We start from the raw sequence: 16,873 nt of genomic DNA, 5'->3' as shown, positions 1-16,873 counted from the left end.
TTTGTTTTGTCTTTTAACTTTAATATCTGTCAAACATTGTCTTCTCCTTTCACAACGTTAATATAATTTTAGTTCACCTCACCTTCATGGATTAGTCACTTTGTACTTGTGAGATTATTTTGGGAATTTGGTCTTCCATAACATCACTGGTCTCCCTCAGTCATACCCATTTATGATACCCTCAGAGGGTGTTCCACAAATAATTGGGATCCTCCCTTCACCCCTATTTCCCTTTCTCCTTCCTTACAAGACAGTCTACATTGGTGGCTGGACAATACTCAAATTTTGGCAGGTATGACACTTCCTTCCCCATAATTGGATCTACATCTTTTCATGAATGACACCTTTCAGGCGTGGGGAGTATGGGTCAATCACAATAACACTTTGAGTCATTGGTTTGCATACTTCAGTGCTTTACATATTGCTGTTTTTGATCTTCTACCCATACAAAGGGCATTAAGTTATTTCTTTCTTCTTGCCCAGCCTTGTCTGTGGATTATTTCTTTAGACAATTCTACAGTGGTGGCATGTATCACCCACTAAGGGTCAACCAGTTCAGACATCTATGTTTTGGTTATTGGATCTCTTTTACTGCCTCCACACATATTACATTAATATTGTTAAGAGTCCTATGAAGTGTGCTTTCTTTGTTATTGTGGATAATCTTTCCCATCCCAACTGGATATATCCCATTAAGTGGGCATTAGATCCCTTTGTTTAAAAGGTTTTTTTGCCATCTATGGGATTCTCCACACATTGATGTCTTTCCAAGTTCCTTTCCTTTTGATTGTACATCATTTACTGACTCTGGCAGGTAATACCTTCAACAAGGATTGGTCACACAAGTATTTCTATGTGTTTCCAGCCATTCATTTACTTCATCAGGTGATTTCTTGTCCACTCCATTTCTTGTCAAGTCCTCCTGATTGCTCTGTATTGACTAGATCAGCTTTGATTTACCAAGGTTAAGTTGGCAGCTTCTCACCCTCTCTGTCCCTCATCCACTTCTTCCTCCCTTCTTAATTGACCTCTGTCATGAGTTATACAATCTAACTTTTATGTTCTGTGCCTTCACACCCACCTTTTGTTAGGTCCATGGTACAATGATCTGGTTTTATATGTCGGATAGAGATAGCTAACAAGGAAGCAACCTATCCATTTCACGTGGTGGTGTAAACAAAGTGAGCAGCAGGTCTTTCACATTTGGTTTACTGTCAGGGGGCTTCCCACTGACTGGCTTATCCTAGCTTGTGTGTTAGAAATTTTATCTGACTCTTTAACCATGGTTCTTCAGTCTCCCAGCTTTTCAGATATCCAGCACTCTTTTTCCTATACCTTTTGTTTTTGATACTGTAGTATTTCTACTTCTCATGTTCATGCCTTCTTTCTGAATATGTCTTCCTCACTGAATCCTACCCTTCCAGATTGGGATGATCCTTTGAAAACCTTACAAAGTTTCTTGTATGACATATCCATTGAACCATCACATACCTCAAGTAGCTAAAGAATGAAACAAGTATTCTTGCTATTCCATATGAAGACATGCATGCTAGTCAAGCTGCTGGATGCAGCACCTATAGATTTATATATCATCATACGATTGAAATAGGAGATAGAAAACTGTCATCCTCATAAACTAGATGAATTATGAAAACCAGCTGGGAGGAGTGCTGTTTCATGTGCATGACAATTTACAGTTGAGAAGTGAAAACTAACTGCAGGGTGATTGTCAAGATGCATAATAATTAGATAGGACATGACTGACATGGCAATATAGATTGAAACAATGTGGTGAGCTTCATAATCATTTTAGTGTAACCTAGTCAGCCTCTGTAATTCTAAAGAGATACCTTAGCAACATGCATGTCAGTTTTGTCTTAATCCTTATTACTTGCAGATTCTAGGGGAAATTTTAGTGTAGGAAAAATGAGGTTGAATAAATACTAACTAGAATTAAAGTAAAAGTAATAATACATAGCCAATGTTTATTGATCTAGAGATTATTTCATCACAGGATTTGAGACATGTTATACCACTCAAATTATCATGTGAATGGAATTACAGAACTAGCAAATGGTGGATGGAAAAATAAGTCTAATTCTTGGTATTGTCAAGAAAACTTTCTGAAAGGTATAGGACAATCAAATCTCCCATTAAAAGGCATTTTATAAAATGATGAAAATTATGTTTGAACATTATACTTGTGCTGATAAAATTATGCTTTTATTTTCTTAGGAAATGAGTTCTGCTGCCAAACACCACTTAATTCAACAAACTACAGCTCAACCACACAAAAAAATTAAGAAAAGTAATACTGACACCAGAGTGGTCACTGAATTGAATCCATTGCTATTCTCAGAAGACTTTAAAACTGCTATCAAAACTGCTTTCCAAAGAAAATTGGAATTGATCTATGGTAGTATGCATATTTTACTTGTTACTTTTATATCTTGTATTGATCAGTTGTTTTTTGATTACTGTATTTGATAAGTTAATTATGAAAAAAATAATAGTGTAGAATATATTATGATTTGTTTTGATAATTTTAGTTTTTACTGGATCTTTTATTATAAAACAAACTATATTCAACACATTGGTCAATAAAATAATTAATTTCCATAAATTATACATATCTTTTGTCGTGTTTCATCTGTGTAAGGTGGCACATTTGTCTTCCCATGGGAAAGATTTCTAAATGTTTAACTATTATGAGTAAAAGTTGACAGCAACTTTTCTCCACTGGCAGGTCAGTTAATGTCTAGAGGCTTACAATCTCTTATGTTTCAATGGACATGACCAAATGAATAGAGAAAGTGCTTCAGCAAATTTTTTGTTATGGAAGGCTCAGGAGGAGATGATTGTATGAACAAATTTACCCCAAACTTTCAGTCAATCTGTATTAAAGGTGAATTTTACAGAAAAAAGAAAACTATGCAGTCAAAAGAACTACTCATACTGATTAATTTTGCAGGTTCACATTTTTTATAAAAAATATGTGCTAATAAATGAACATAGAACTTGGTGCAGAAAGAGCCCTTTCTGAGCAGCAATCCGAATGTTTTAGTTCTTACGTTTGCCGCTAGGAAAAGTACTGTGACGTAATAGTTGCCAAACAAACTTCCAACACCAGCGTGTTGAATGTAAATAAGCATGGCCAGTGCATGCAGAGAACCAGGTGGAGTCTGTTTTGACTTTGTGTTTTGAACAGTGTCAAATAGTGCCATATCAATTTGAACCTACTATGAACGAACCTAGAACAGTTACTTTTGACACAGATCTGACAATTTCTAGTCAGGATCATCACCTTCATCATCACTCATATGAACAGCATCAGTATCATCAGCATCTGTCACTTGTGATACAGGGACTTCTTAGCAGCAGGTGTTGATTCTGCAAAAATCAGTGAAAGAATTACATGTATATGAATAATGTACTGTTCACCAGCAATAACTAATAATAAATAATCAAAATAATATTAACAAGACTAATCTGACTATTGAATATTGTTAAATCATGAATGAAAATGTCACATTCATATTCAAACTAACTTACCAGTACCACAAGCAAAATCAATTGTTGGAAGATTTTCTGTCTGGGTAGCTACAGTCTTCAAGACAGATGGGAATACCTGTACACCTCTGGAAACAGAATACCAACCAGTCTGTGTCCCTCTTGGAATACTTGGGATAAGCTGAAACAATAGGTTTTTATTTTGATATTGAAATAATAACATTCTTTCACGGTAAGATTCAAATTAATGCAAATAGAATTATACATCAATTATTGCAACTTGTGAATGTTTAATCTAACAATCATGATCTACTTACAAGAGTCTGAACAGACGCATTCTGAAATGAGTCAGCTCTAGAGTCTTGGCAGTCATCAATATCAAGACAAAAAATAGTCTCACAAAGTATGTAATCGGAAAAAAGCATCAATAGATTTACATAAAACACCAGCACTGAAAGGAACAAAATGGTTGGCGTGCAACAAATCGTGTTTGGCAACTATTACATCACAGTTGTAAAACGTCACGGAAACAGCCGAATGACCGAGAGGGACTTGAATTCAAGATATTTTGTTTCATTTTTTACTCAAAAACTAAAGCGTTTAAAAATATGGCAACCACACAGGAATTATACCTAATCAAAGTACAATTTCTAAGGCAATTATTAAATTTGATGAAAATTCACCTTTAATTAATTAACCCTTTCAGCATGGACTCAGTCTCTGGGTTTGACTTCACAAACATTTTGTGCTTGCAATAGTTTTCATGCTATATCTTTTAAATTAGTAAGTGTTTGTTCATAAAATTTGGTTTGATAAAAGCCAATTTAAGAACAAGAGTGGACATTTGCATTTTTATGCACTCTCATGAACGTTATTCATCTTTTTTGAACAGGTTAGTAACAGAGATGAAAAATGGATATTTCATAAAAGTGTTAAGTGCTGTAGACAATGGCTCAGTGCAGGTAAACTGGCTAAAACACAGCCTAAATGGATCTCCACCCTAGGAAAGTCTTGGTGGTGTGACCTGCTTTGAGTTGCTGCTACTCAATGTAATGATTACATCAGACTTCTATTGTCAACAGTTAGAGTGCTTGAATGTTGCATTAAAAGACAAGAGGCCTGCTTTGATTAATCATAAAGGTGTTGTGTTACAGAAGGATAATGCATGGCCCCATACAGCAAAGATCAAATCTGCAAAGAATGAAAAGCAAGACTGAGAAAAACATCCACATCCTTCTTATTCTCCAGACCTTGCCCCATCTAATTATCATGTATTCCAAAGTTTGCAGAACTATCTTGATTGAAAAGAGCTTGAAACACATGAAAATGTCAAACTACCTTCTCTGCATTATTTTCCTCCAAACCCCAAGACTTTATGGAAGTGGCATTCAGAAGCTTGTGAATCGTTGGCATGAAGTAATTAATAACAGTTGAGCATACATTATTGATTAAGTAACATTAAAAGCATTTGAAATCCTTTCTCTTTTTCTGAACCTAAAATTGAATGTTAATTAAGGGATGACCTGGTACTTTGTTTGAACACAATTGACTTGCTTCTTCTCATCAATGTCACAACGTTAAGACTGTCACCACCACAAAACCAGTTGTATTGGTCTTCTCTCTGTTTCTGCATGCATCAAACATTTGCCAAACCCCTTGGTCAACAAGTGCTCAAACTGTAATTACTAATCTCCTGATCTTTATATGTCTACTTGTGCAGGGCAAAGGGGGATAACATTATCCCTGAGCACACCAGTTTTGGAAAGTGAAAAATCTTCCATTCAGAAACTAAATACCTGCCATGAATATCTTTTTACCAGAGGGATACCTCATATGAATCTTTGGCCTCAGTGATTCTCCTGTCTTTTCCTCTATTCTAGTATATGTATGGGTGGCTGGACTGATTTGGTATCACCATATGTAGTAATGCCCTTGAAGAAAGGTCTACCTTTGAAACGTTTTCAGGTTATAGGGTTTTTATTAATTTCTGCCAAGACTTCTTGAAGCTACATGTTTTTCTAACATTATGAACCTGTCTCTGTTCTATAATCTCCATTCAAATTGGACTTACACTTTTTTACCTTATCCAGTACTGTTGATACCACTATTACCTCTCCAAATGGATCATTTCATTATGTTCTTTTTCTACAATTTCTTGGTTTTCCTAAATTAACTGCCACAGATAAATCTCATCCAGGACCCTTTACTTTCAAACTATGAATCTTTCGTATTGGGTTGATTCTCAACATGTTGGTTTCCTTACCTGCTATGAATTGGGTTACAGACTGTCTCTCTCTTGGCCAGACCTTATTTTAGCTGCAGGATGGTGTTTCCTCATTTTTCCCAGGGGATTTCTCTCTTACAGACACTACTCATTGTTGCCTTGCCAACTCTCTCAATCTCATGCTTCCTCTTTTCTGATAATTTCTTCTTCATCCTTCGATCGTAGCTTTGTCTCCAAATCCCTTGGTTAACACAGGTATGGTCATATACTTATTATAATGCTCACCTACCTCTGTGTCTTTTTACCTAGGGGTCTTAGTTTTCACTCAAGACTCCTTGTCACGTTCTCTTGGTGGTATATCTTTGGATGGTTTAACCTTGGTTCTCTTCTTTGTCTTCATGTATTAATTACACACTGTTATTTCAACATCTCTGACCTCCGTCCCATCAAGGTATCCTGCCTTTCTACCTTCATGTTTAAATTATTTTCCAGTCCATTGCTCATTGAACCAGCCAAAAAATTAGGAGGAAAGTGTTGGCATGTGGATAACAACAAAACCCATGTTCCCATTTTCCTCCTGATTATTTTATTGTCATACATCTTCCTTTCCTTTGCTTGCCTGTCTGATAGTGTTCAGTCATCTCCACCCTTACTTGTTATTGGATGGTTTTGTTTTCAACATTTTGCTTTTCTTGATACCCAAGGAGTTACCTTCCCAGTTCACTCCACCTTGTTCTAGTCCTTCCATGCCCATAGTCACACTCACTATGTTCTTGTGCTTGACTTTGACCTCAGTGACATCCTGTATGCTCTTACCCATGCCCCTTTGATCTCTTGGCATCTTGCAACTTTTACCACATTCTCTCCAATCATATTCTGCTTGATTTTTGTATATGGTCACTGTTGTTCAATCAGTTTATCCTCTATCCATTTCCATTGCCCTCATATTCTTGTTTCTTCAGACCAGTCCTTTTTCCCTAAGTCTTCAGCTGCTTGGGGAAAAGACCACTCCCTTCCTTCTGTCTCACTCTTTTATGATCTTTTGGACCCAGACAGACTTTTTGCCCTGTTCATGCCATTTATTGCTACTTAGCTTGTAGCTGGTTCCATGCATGCTCATATTAAGATGGGGTTTTCTTGCAAGACCATATGAGGCATCCTTTAAGTATATTCTGATATCTGACTACTGTCTCATTTAGACCATACCTTTTCTAGTAAAAGACGCATCTGGCTTAAACAGGATCAAATGGGATCTGGGCATTTTCTCCAGGTCTTCCCACCATGAATCTATTTAATTAAGTTGAGGTAAGCATGTGCAAAAAAAATCATGCCCTCTTCCTGCAATCTGCACTCCTACTATTACATATTTTATGACATGAAATTTATTCCCTACTATCACAACTGGTATTTATCTATTCAGATGTTTGATGGTTGAGTCAAGGCAAGCACTCTGTAACATATCATGCCCTCCTCTTGCAGCTGATGTGTATTCAAGGTGAGCACATGTAACAATAAACACAAAAGGGCATAATTTCTGTCTTCCTCCAACAGTTTCTTTTAGACCAAGTGTCAGACAGCAGCATTGAGGTGAGCATGCTCCAACATCACACACACTATTGTATAAATTTTGTGCCACCCTGTTGCTCTAAGAGTCTGATAGTAGAATTGAAGTGATCATGCACTAATACATTTTGAGCCATCCTCCTGTAACAGACGTTGGTCTGATAATGTCTGATGCTAGAATTGAGATATGTATTAGATACATTTTGAACATGTCCCAATTATGCTACACAAATTGTTTCTCCAACCTCTTATGTGCTAGTACTTGTATGAACATGTTCCTATTTCACCCATACCAGCAACACATTGGGTCTGTGTGCCCCTTCCTCTCTTCTATTCTGGACAAAGAGTTGCAGATATTTGATGCAATCCCTCATGGGTGTTTGTTAGGTGTTTCATTCCATGAGTTTTCTTTGGGTGCTTTCTGAAGAGAGCTCATCCAAGTAAATTTCACATCAGTCCTTTCACCATATCAGTGTGAGATTCTATCTTTCTGTGTGTAGATGTGTATATTGTCTTGGCAATGTGACGTTTTCCTGACCTGAAAATGTATCTTTAATAAATGCTCACCATTGCAAACACATTTCCCTTCCTCTTCCCCTCTTCTGGTACTCTTTCATTATACTTTCCTTGTTAAGAATAAAACTTTAATGTGCAAAAACAGAGAGGGAGTTAATGCTCAGGGACTAGGTTGTGTCACCTTATTAGTGGAGAGATCTTGTGGCATAATAACATCATTATGTAGAAGCACAATTCACAAGAAAATTTTTGAGATATTAGATTTGCTTAAAGGCTAGTGGCATGCAAGTCTCTAAAGTAGATGCATGGGTAAGATATCTTTCTGTGTGAAAAGCTGAGTATCTATTGAAAATATATTTTCAGGTAAGAAAAGTGTTAACTTTAACTACATTGAATTAAGATGTTATTTCTTTTGTTAAAAGAAAAAACAAAAAGGCAGTTGTAGATGTTACAAAGTAGTTTCTTCAGAGATGTTGCCACCAGCATCTAGCATGGTTAGAGTTTCTTCAAGAACATAATTTATTAACTATGTAGTGAAAACTCTGCTGTTAGTGCATTCAAGATGAAATTAATTGTAGTTGGTGTTTGGTTTTCTTTATGTGCTAAATGAACATCATTTGAAAGGGTTATTTCTGAGGACATTATCTTGTACTTAGATGTAATTAGATTAAGGCTAATATGTCTTATGCTATGTTTAGTTAAGGTTTATTCAATTAGTGAGAATATTTTTTATCAAAATATATTAGAAGGCTTTTTGTCTCTGTCAGAAAATGGAGAAACAGTCTTGGCAGATCCTTTTCGTTGCTGTGTGTTGCCCAATTTCATCAAAGATGACAGTGAGACTTTTCTAGAAGCTCTTAAGAATGAATTGCTTGAGTTGAAGTTTATTGAGAAAAACAATGATTTGTATAAATTTCATCAGGTATGTTTCAATTTTTTTTTGCTTAGTAAAATGAAATATACTCTTCAAAAAAAGAAACGCAAAAGGCAAAATTTGAGACACATTGTTAACAAGTTTACTCGGGATAGTTCTGTATGACATGTGTGAAACTTTGCACATTCACTGCTGAACATCCAAAGTCTGCAAAGGCGAAGTCCACGCTCACTAGGTGAAGTTTAACGTCACTCAACGTCAATAATGAGTATGTCCCCCGTGAGCATCAATAACTGCTTGGCATCTCCTGCCCATGGAAGCGATGAGATGACAAATCACATCCTGTGGAATGGCTGACCACTCAGCCTGCAAAGCTGCTGCAAGCTGAGGTTGAGTCTGCGGTTGAGGTTTTGCCCTCACAGACGCTGGTCCAACTTCGTCCCAAAGATGTTGATGGGGTTTAAATCTGGTGATCTGGAGGGCCAGGGAAGAACGTTGATGTTGTGTTGTCTCAAGAAGACAGTGATGAGTCGGGTTGTGTGAGGGCGTGTGTTGTCATGTTGAAAACATCGTTGACGTTCACCATGATCGGTTGCACATGGGGCCTAAGAATCTTGTAGACGGTTGCGTGCGGTCTGATTGAAAATCTTATGCAGCCCTGGTGTGGTTGAGGCAGTAGACGTCGCAGTGGTGGTCTTATCCGAAGGTAACGTAACCAGATGTAGCGATCTTGTGCGGGCGTGGTCACACGAGGTCTGCCAGATCGTGGACGGTCACGAGTTGATCCATGTTGTTGGTGACGATTCCATAGCCTTGTGATGGTGCTTGGGTGGACATTCACAGCTCTGGCAATATCTGATCGAGATTCGCCTGCTTCCAATCGACCAATGGCTTTGTTGCGTTGTGCTTCAGTCAGTTCTGGCATAACTGTATTGTGTGTCAGTGGCTTAACACTGAGCTATGGAAACCGAGAACCCGTCACTTTTATAGGGATTTTGCACATGTTGCACTTGCAGAACATGCAGATCTCTCAAACAAATTTATTGGACACGAATGCGTTTTGGCGAAAAATCCGATGTTTTCCTCCGTTTTCAAAGTGCACAACTTTTATTGTCATTTTGGTCTGACAATCAGTGCCTTAGCACGTGTAACATCATATACTCTGAGCTTGTAACGTTATTACATATATTTCTCTTTAAAATAACAAAAATATCCCTTTTGCATTTCTTTTTTTGAAGAGTATATTTGTAAATAGTTAATACATATAATATAGGCATTTATTCAGAGATATGAGCTTACCAGAAATTAACCCCTTCACTATGGGTATAATATGTACAAGTTCATCTTCACATTTGTACACATTAAATATTTCCACTTTAACTTTTTATACAGCATGTATATCTTCACAAAATGAGGTAGACTTTTAGTAAATATTACAAAAATCTATTTTGTATACAAAATATCAGATTTTTTAATAAATAATTTTACCTAAGTTTTGTTTTTCAAAATATCTTGTTTTGTTACTAGTCTGAATGTAAAGTGATTTCCTGTTATGATTAAATAACTATTCTTCTCCCCAAAAATCTCATGTATTATTTGCCTAATCTCTAAAACCTCCTAAATGCATTTAAAATGTTTGTTTTCAGAAGACTTTATATTTGTTATTTTCTATATTTTATGTGGGGTTTGTCACTTTACCAACCTTGTAACCATCATGAAAAAAAAAATTAAGAAATATAAATTATGCCTTTTTGTGCTAGAATGACAACATATTATAACACAAAAATACAAATATATAGTCTAAGTAGTTTAAGTCTTATAGTGCTATACATTTATATATGTATTTATTATTTTTTATTATATTGACCTCCCAGTTATGCTTAGCTAACATTACATAACTTGTATTGTCAGGGTACATGTGTGCTCGTTACATATCCAGTAAAATGAAACTGATTTTTAGTCTTGGCTGTGTTTGAGTGGACTAGTATTTTATAATATACAATCACATTTCAGTTGTTATACATTATATATGTATACAGATTACTACAATTCCTCAAAAAATAAATTATTAAACTTATTTTTATTAAAATATAGGATAATAAATCAAGAAGTCAAGCAAATGACTCTCTCTTCTCACTATGACCTTTGTATTTGGTTGCTGCTAGATATAGGTTGCTAAGCCTTTTAAAATTTTGCACATGGAGGAAATCAGACAAAAAATTTTAAAATTTTATATATACAATTGAGTTAAAAAAAAATCATAATCAACTGCACTGATATCATAGAATTCCACTATAATTTATTAAGCTTACTGACTAAGATTTATTTGGATTTTAAAAAATGTGAAACTTTAAGCAAATTGAAGACATAAGCTACCTCTTTGGAAAATTGGTTCATAACAATGTGGTAGCTTTTTCACAGGTTAAAATGCCTGAGGAAACCACTCTGAGGACATTATAAGCTGTTGATTGGTTATTCACATGTCATATACTGTAGTAAGAGTATATAAGGGACTGTTTTAAAAAAAAGGAAGAGTTAAATGGGGCCACCGTGTATAATTCAGTAGATAAGCCATATCGCAGCAAAATAAAAATATATGAGGTTCTTAGTTTATATTCTAGCTTGTCAATATCAGTAATTTGAGTTCCTAATTTGTACAAAACTATATACTTAATATTTTCACATCACAGACATCTAAGGTTAAACAGTGTTGCATTCAACATACCACGTGACTCACTAATATCTATATTCAGATGATTTTTTAACATTAATTTTTAAATTAAGAAATCAAATAATATATAATATTAGAGTTTGAATTTGATTTCAAAGTTATTGACATAAATTCACAAAATAGTAGTACAATAAAATTTTTAATATAAGTCAATGAATGCAATGACATGCCTTTGACCCATGACCTGTCATGAAAGGGTTAATGGAGGATATCTGTATCTGTTGTTATTACCTGAATTCTTGTAGCTCAGACTAACTTTATAAATCCAATATGAGGAATTGTTTGTAATGCATTTTAATCCTGTTAGTTGATTATAGATTTGTTATACAAAAATTATACTTTGGATCTAAGACTCAATTTTTACTTCGTACTTTATTTCATTATCTTGGAAACCAACTTCTGTTCTCTCACTTTGAGGTGAGTGCAGGTAGTAAATTGAATCATTTCTGATGCATGCCCAACTTAGTGATTTGAAGTTGTTACTTTTGTGAGAGTGGTGTAATACTTGAAATACAATTCAGATTTACTCTTTAAAAAATATTTTTCTCTATCAGAGGTATAAAACTTGTGAAATTGTTTTCCCAATGAAGTGGTTGTAGGTAGTTTAAATTATTTTAGATAAATATGTGATGTAAACATTTTCATTTACTTTTATTTGATTTTTTATTATTTTGATCAAAGAAGGATAACATTGACAAACATTGTGGCTTTCTGTTATTTTGCTTTATTTTTCATTTCTTGTTATGAATTATAAAACATTTCTGTTAAACACTTCTCTAGCATAGTATTTCAAACTTTGGCTGACTATCAAGAATAATTAAATAAGTAATTCCCAAATCCATTTATATACATAATTTATTTATTCTTGAATTGCCTTGTTGTAACCATAGAAGATATTGTAGTTTTCAGGTTAGAGAGTTATCTGTACTGGGGATGAGCTTTGTTATGTAGTGGCCTCAGAATACAAATGTGGAATGAGAGCCACACATTCAAAAGCCATTCAGACTATGTTGCTTTACCTCTTAATATGTTACAGCTCAGAAGCAAATGAATAAGCATAATTTTACAGTACATATTATGAAAATCATTTTTCTTAAATTAGGTCTATTATTGGGTCAAAATATTTTTGTTTACAATATTTAATTAATTTTAAAAATTATTTAAATAGAATTTTAAATGGTTATTAACATACAACTGAACAGACTACCAGGTTTAACTAATAGTGCCTAATGGTTAACTTTTAAGCCACTTTAGATAAGATTGCTATATGAGAATTTTCTCACATTTAAGAATTGTTTTGGTTATTCATAAATTAATAATAAAGTTTCATGCATTTAACTTGCATATCTTTAATGGTTTCAAAGTATGTAAAAGATGAATAATAATTGGTAAAGTTTTTAATTTCCCATAGTCTTAAACTTTCTCTATCAATGTAAGATATTTTTATAAACACTTAGCTTAGGTTATCAAAAGCTATTAAGACCTTCAGTTTAGTCAAAAGCATTATTAAGCTAGAGAACTGAGAAGTAGCATAACATACCACATGTTCTGCTGATTATTCTGATTTTGACATCAGAAGGGCTAGCTTATCAATGCTTGAAGTTGTTATTGATAATTTACACACCAAAATGTTGCATTTTATCTTTGGGAGTGCACATGCAACATAATGTTTCACTGACTTAAACATATGATGTCCATCAAGATGAGTCATCACATTAGGCTAAAACAGTTGCCTTAGTGATGCTATTCACTGATTTTCATTGGTTTTGTTAAAAAAGCCAATAAGGATGATGTAAGGATGGCAATGTCAAACAGTACAGAAACAGAGTAGGGATGAATACTGGAAACTGTACAAAAATCCCTACATAAGTAGCCATTGTAAAACTTTGTAACCTTATTCAGTTTAAATGATTTTATTCAAATCTCAATTCATGCAAGTGAAAAGAATTCGTCATTCATTTATAGATAAATGTTCTTCTTGGAAACATTTGCCTGATTTTTGTATGGTTTTGTGTGTTCAGCTGTACCTTGTTTCTGTACTTTTTCATATTTCCATCCCTACATTATCATTATTTTTTTTTCAAATATTTATTTATTATTTGTAGATGTAATAACACAGCTCTGTATAGTTGGCAGTTTGTTTTATATGAAATGTTTTCATAGAGTTCATAAGCTCAAATATACAATAATCCCTGTTGTTTACAATTGGTGTAGTTATAACTTTAAAGAAAAAAGAACGACCTGGCCTCTAGAGAAATATTATTTTAGCTGGTATAAAAACCTTGTATGAAATATGTTTGCAATTGTATGTTTTTCAATTTCTTTAGTCAGGTGACCTGAAAGAAATAGAAATGCCATGTATTACAGTACTGAAGTAAGTAATTGCTTTTTGTTACTTTTTTATATTATAAATATGTGGCTTACATGAGGTGCTTTGAAAGTCTTGTCATGAATTATAAAATATTTCTGTCAAACACTTCCATAAATAATCTTAAAATCCATTAATATGCATAATTTCTTTTTTTTGATAAAGGGCTACAGCTTTTGTGTAGTGTAATCTCTCCTCTGTCAAAAAAAAAAAAGAGAAGAGATTTATGATATTAGATTGTCTTTTTAATTAGTAAAATAACATGTAGTGTAATATGCTTCAAAAGAAAATCTAATAAAGTTCTGTGATAATTTTGATATCTTAACCCCCACTGCAAAAGTTGATAGTGCACCATAAAATTTTCTGCACCCAAACTGGATGTTTTTATAGGTGGTCTAAAATAAACTCTGAGGTTCTGCTTGAAGTGAAACAAATATGTTTATTCATTGTGCTTCCAAACTGTTCAAGAAAGTACTTACGAAAGGCCAAAACAAAAGAGAGCAAACTTTCTGTAAGTCTTAGAAAAATAAAAAAATTGCACTTCTTTCAGTTCTACACATTATAAATATGAATTACTGATAAATAAAGTGTAATGTTCTGAAATTCATGTGCACTGTCATGAAAGTACAGTTTTAAAAAAAGTCGTAGATGATGAAGCTTTACTATTCTTACAATAGACTAAATTAAGTATAAAAACTAAGGTTTCACTAGCTTGCTGTTTGGATTGGCTCTTTACTGAGTCACTGTCTAAGGACGAAAATGTTTAGGATGACAAGAAGCTTCATCATTGGCCAAAACTGTACATAAAAAAATTAGGAAGTAAAGATTTTCCCATGGTAAAATTTCTCTGATTAACCAACAAAATCTTAAATCATTAAATGACTTTGCAATGCCTCTTTTATCAGACTTTCAAAAAATTTTCATTCAACTGATATAAGACTAAGACAATTTCTATCACTTCCCTTTTAAAAGAATTTCTGAATAGTGCCATTCTTTTGGATTTACCTACTATTCAGAAATTTAAAGAAAGTAAGTTCCTTTATATCCAGTCCTTAACTGTCTTCAAAATCAATGAGCAAATATTTTCTGTCTGAGAAACTTTATCATTATTTAAAATTCCCAGTTTTTTTAGTTGGTTTTTTAACAAGCTCAGTTGATATTATAATCTTCTTCAATGACTTTTTTTTTCATCCACCAACTGTTCAGGATGAGGTGTTTTGCTTAAATTTTCATTTCAGAAAATTAAAGAAAAAAAAGTAGAATTTAATAACATGGTCATCCAATAATCATCAGATATTAGCCTTTCTGTATCAGTCCTATTCTATTCCTAACAACATTTGCTTACCTGTAAAATAGTTAAAGAAATCCTAACTTTTAATTTTTATATTTTCAGCCGACCATTTTATACTGCTTTTTTTATTTCAAATTTTCCATTTGTCCAGTTCTCTTGATCTTTTATAATCCACCAAAATCTCTCCTCATTACAGTCAATTTATTTTTTTAATAATGCTTTTCTGTAATCTGATTCTTTATACCTTGTATAAACTAGCATTGTTTTTTTACTTGTAAACACCCCATTTTTTTCTATTAAGAACATGCCTATTAAGAACCAAGTATATGGCAAAAGATCAAATCTTATTGAGCAATGACCACTTACACTTAATTTGTTTCCCAAACTCCACTTTGCCAACCATTTGCTTATTAAAAGTTAACAATAATTTTAAAACAGTATTATTCCTTGTAGGTTCCATAACGGTCTAGAAAATTGTGCCAAGCAGTTTATGAGAACCTGTCTTCCTCATCTTTAACTTAATTATTTATTCCAATGTAGAGCCCCTTGAGGTTTTTTCACTTTCAGTTTAAGTCCTCTGAGATCAAAACATCCACCCACATGTTTTTCATGTGTGGCAACTTGTGAAGGGAAGGATAGGATCCTGGTGGTTGAGGGGTCTAACTCCAACACACCACTTTGCCCTTGAATTCTTGTAGATGGGGTCAGCCTTGGATGACTCTCCAAGGGTCAGTTGGTTGGTCCACTTGGGCTATGGTGTTGTGGACATTGTGTATGATACTGGAGTTTGGGTATTGTGCTCATGAAACCCCAGCATTGCTGCAGTGTCATTGTTTGGCTTTGTAGTGCATCCCCTTATAGGGCTACATAGTGGGTGGGGTCAGTGGGCACTGAAATATAGTGTCTTTATTATGGATAACCCTATTTATAAAAAAATAAATAAAATTGAAAAAATAGATATTCAGAAAATGAGTACCATTCTGCTGTACAGTCAACATCACAGTCAGATTTTGTGTCTCGATTTCTAATTATCCATTCCTTATCTGAGAATTCCTCAGAGCATATTTCCCATTTTTATTCAAAAGGGATTAGAGGGGTTTGCTGGCTCCCCTAAGTCACTAAATAATTGGCTCTCTGGAGACATTTTGGTGGAAACATCTTCACCACAACATACCAAACTTATCTTAAAATCAAAGCCCATTGAGGTTACTCCCCATGAAACTTTTAATTCTTTCAGAGGAGTTATAGCTGAGAGGGATTTAAATAACGTTTCTGAGTGTGTGATCCTTGCTGGTTTCTCCAACCAAAGTGTTACTGAGGTGCACCTAATCTCTACTCACAAAGATGGAATTATGGCACCTACTAATGTTCTGATATTGATGTTTATGTCACCGTGTTCTTCTGCCACAGTCAAAGCAGGTTATCTGAACTGTAAGATACAGCCATACATTCCCAACACTTTCAGATGTTCTCAGTGTCACTCAAAAACATCATGCCATGGTTCTTCGATATGTGCTTGTTGTAGTGGCAAAGACCAAGACACTTTTGAGTGCAAACTAGGACCACACTGTGTTTACTGCAGTGGTTCACACCCCTCTTACTCTATTACTTGCTCTAAAGGGTGGAAGAGAAAGAGGTGCAACACTTCAAATCTATTAATAATATCTCCTACCCAGAGGCTCAAAAGCTGTTGTCTCCAACTCCATCTTGGACATATATTGCTACGTTCCCTTCCACTACCACAGTGGGAGTGCAGACAGATCTCTCTTTGGCTCCAGCAGAGTCATTTGCAAAAC

General features: G+C 34.4%; 1 protein-coding gene across 7 annotated transcripts in view; it reads left to right on the top strand.

Moving 5' to 3' along the window:
- sud1 (Prolyl 3-hydroxylase sud1) overlaps positions 1–16,873 on the top strand; it is a 63,962-nt gene that overhangs the window by 3,690 nt on the left and 43,399 nt on the right. For 4 of the 7 annotated variants that reach the window (XM_076482660.1, XM_076482650.1, XM_076482629.1 and 1 more), the window contains exons 2-4: positions 2,236–2,416; positions 8,581–8,735; positions 13,746–13,792. In XM_076482660.1, coding sequence (XP_076338775.1) covers positions 2,239–2,416; positions 8,581–8,735; positions 13,746–13,792 — 380 coding nt within the window. In that variant the 5' untranslated portion in view covers positions 2,236–2,238. Of the gene's footprint in view, positions 1–2,235; positions 2,417–8,559; positions 8,736–13,745; positions 13,793–16,873 lie in introns of all 7 variants that reach the window. The other 3 variants (XM_076482639.1, XM_076482610.1, XM_076482600.1) reach the window with 1 other exon arrangement.

The sequence above is a fragment of the Tachypleus tridentatus genome, chromosome 2, assembly GCF_004210375.1.
Source record: "Tachypleus tridentatus isolate NWPU-2018 chromosome 2, ASM421037v1, whole genome shotgun sequence".
Taxonomy (NCBI): Eukaryota; Metazoa; Arthropoda; class Merostomata; order Xiphosura; family Limulidae; genus Tachypleus; species Tachypleus tridentatus.
This window is presented reverse-complemented; position numbering and strand designations above follow the sequence as displayed.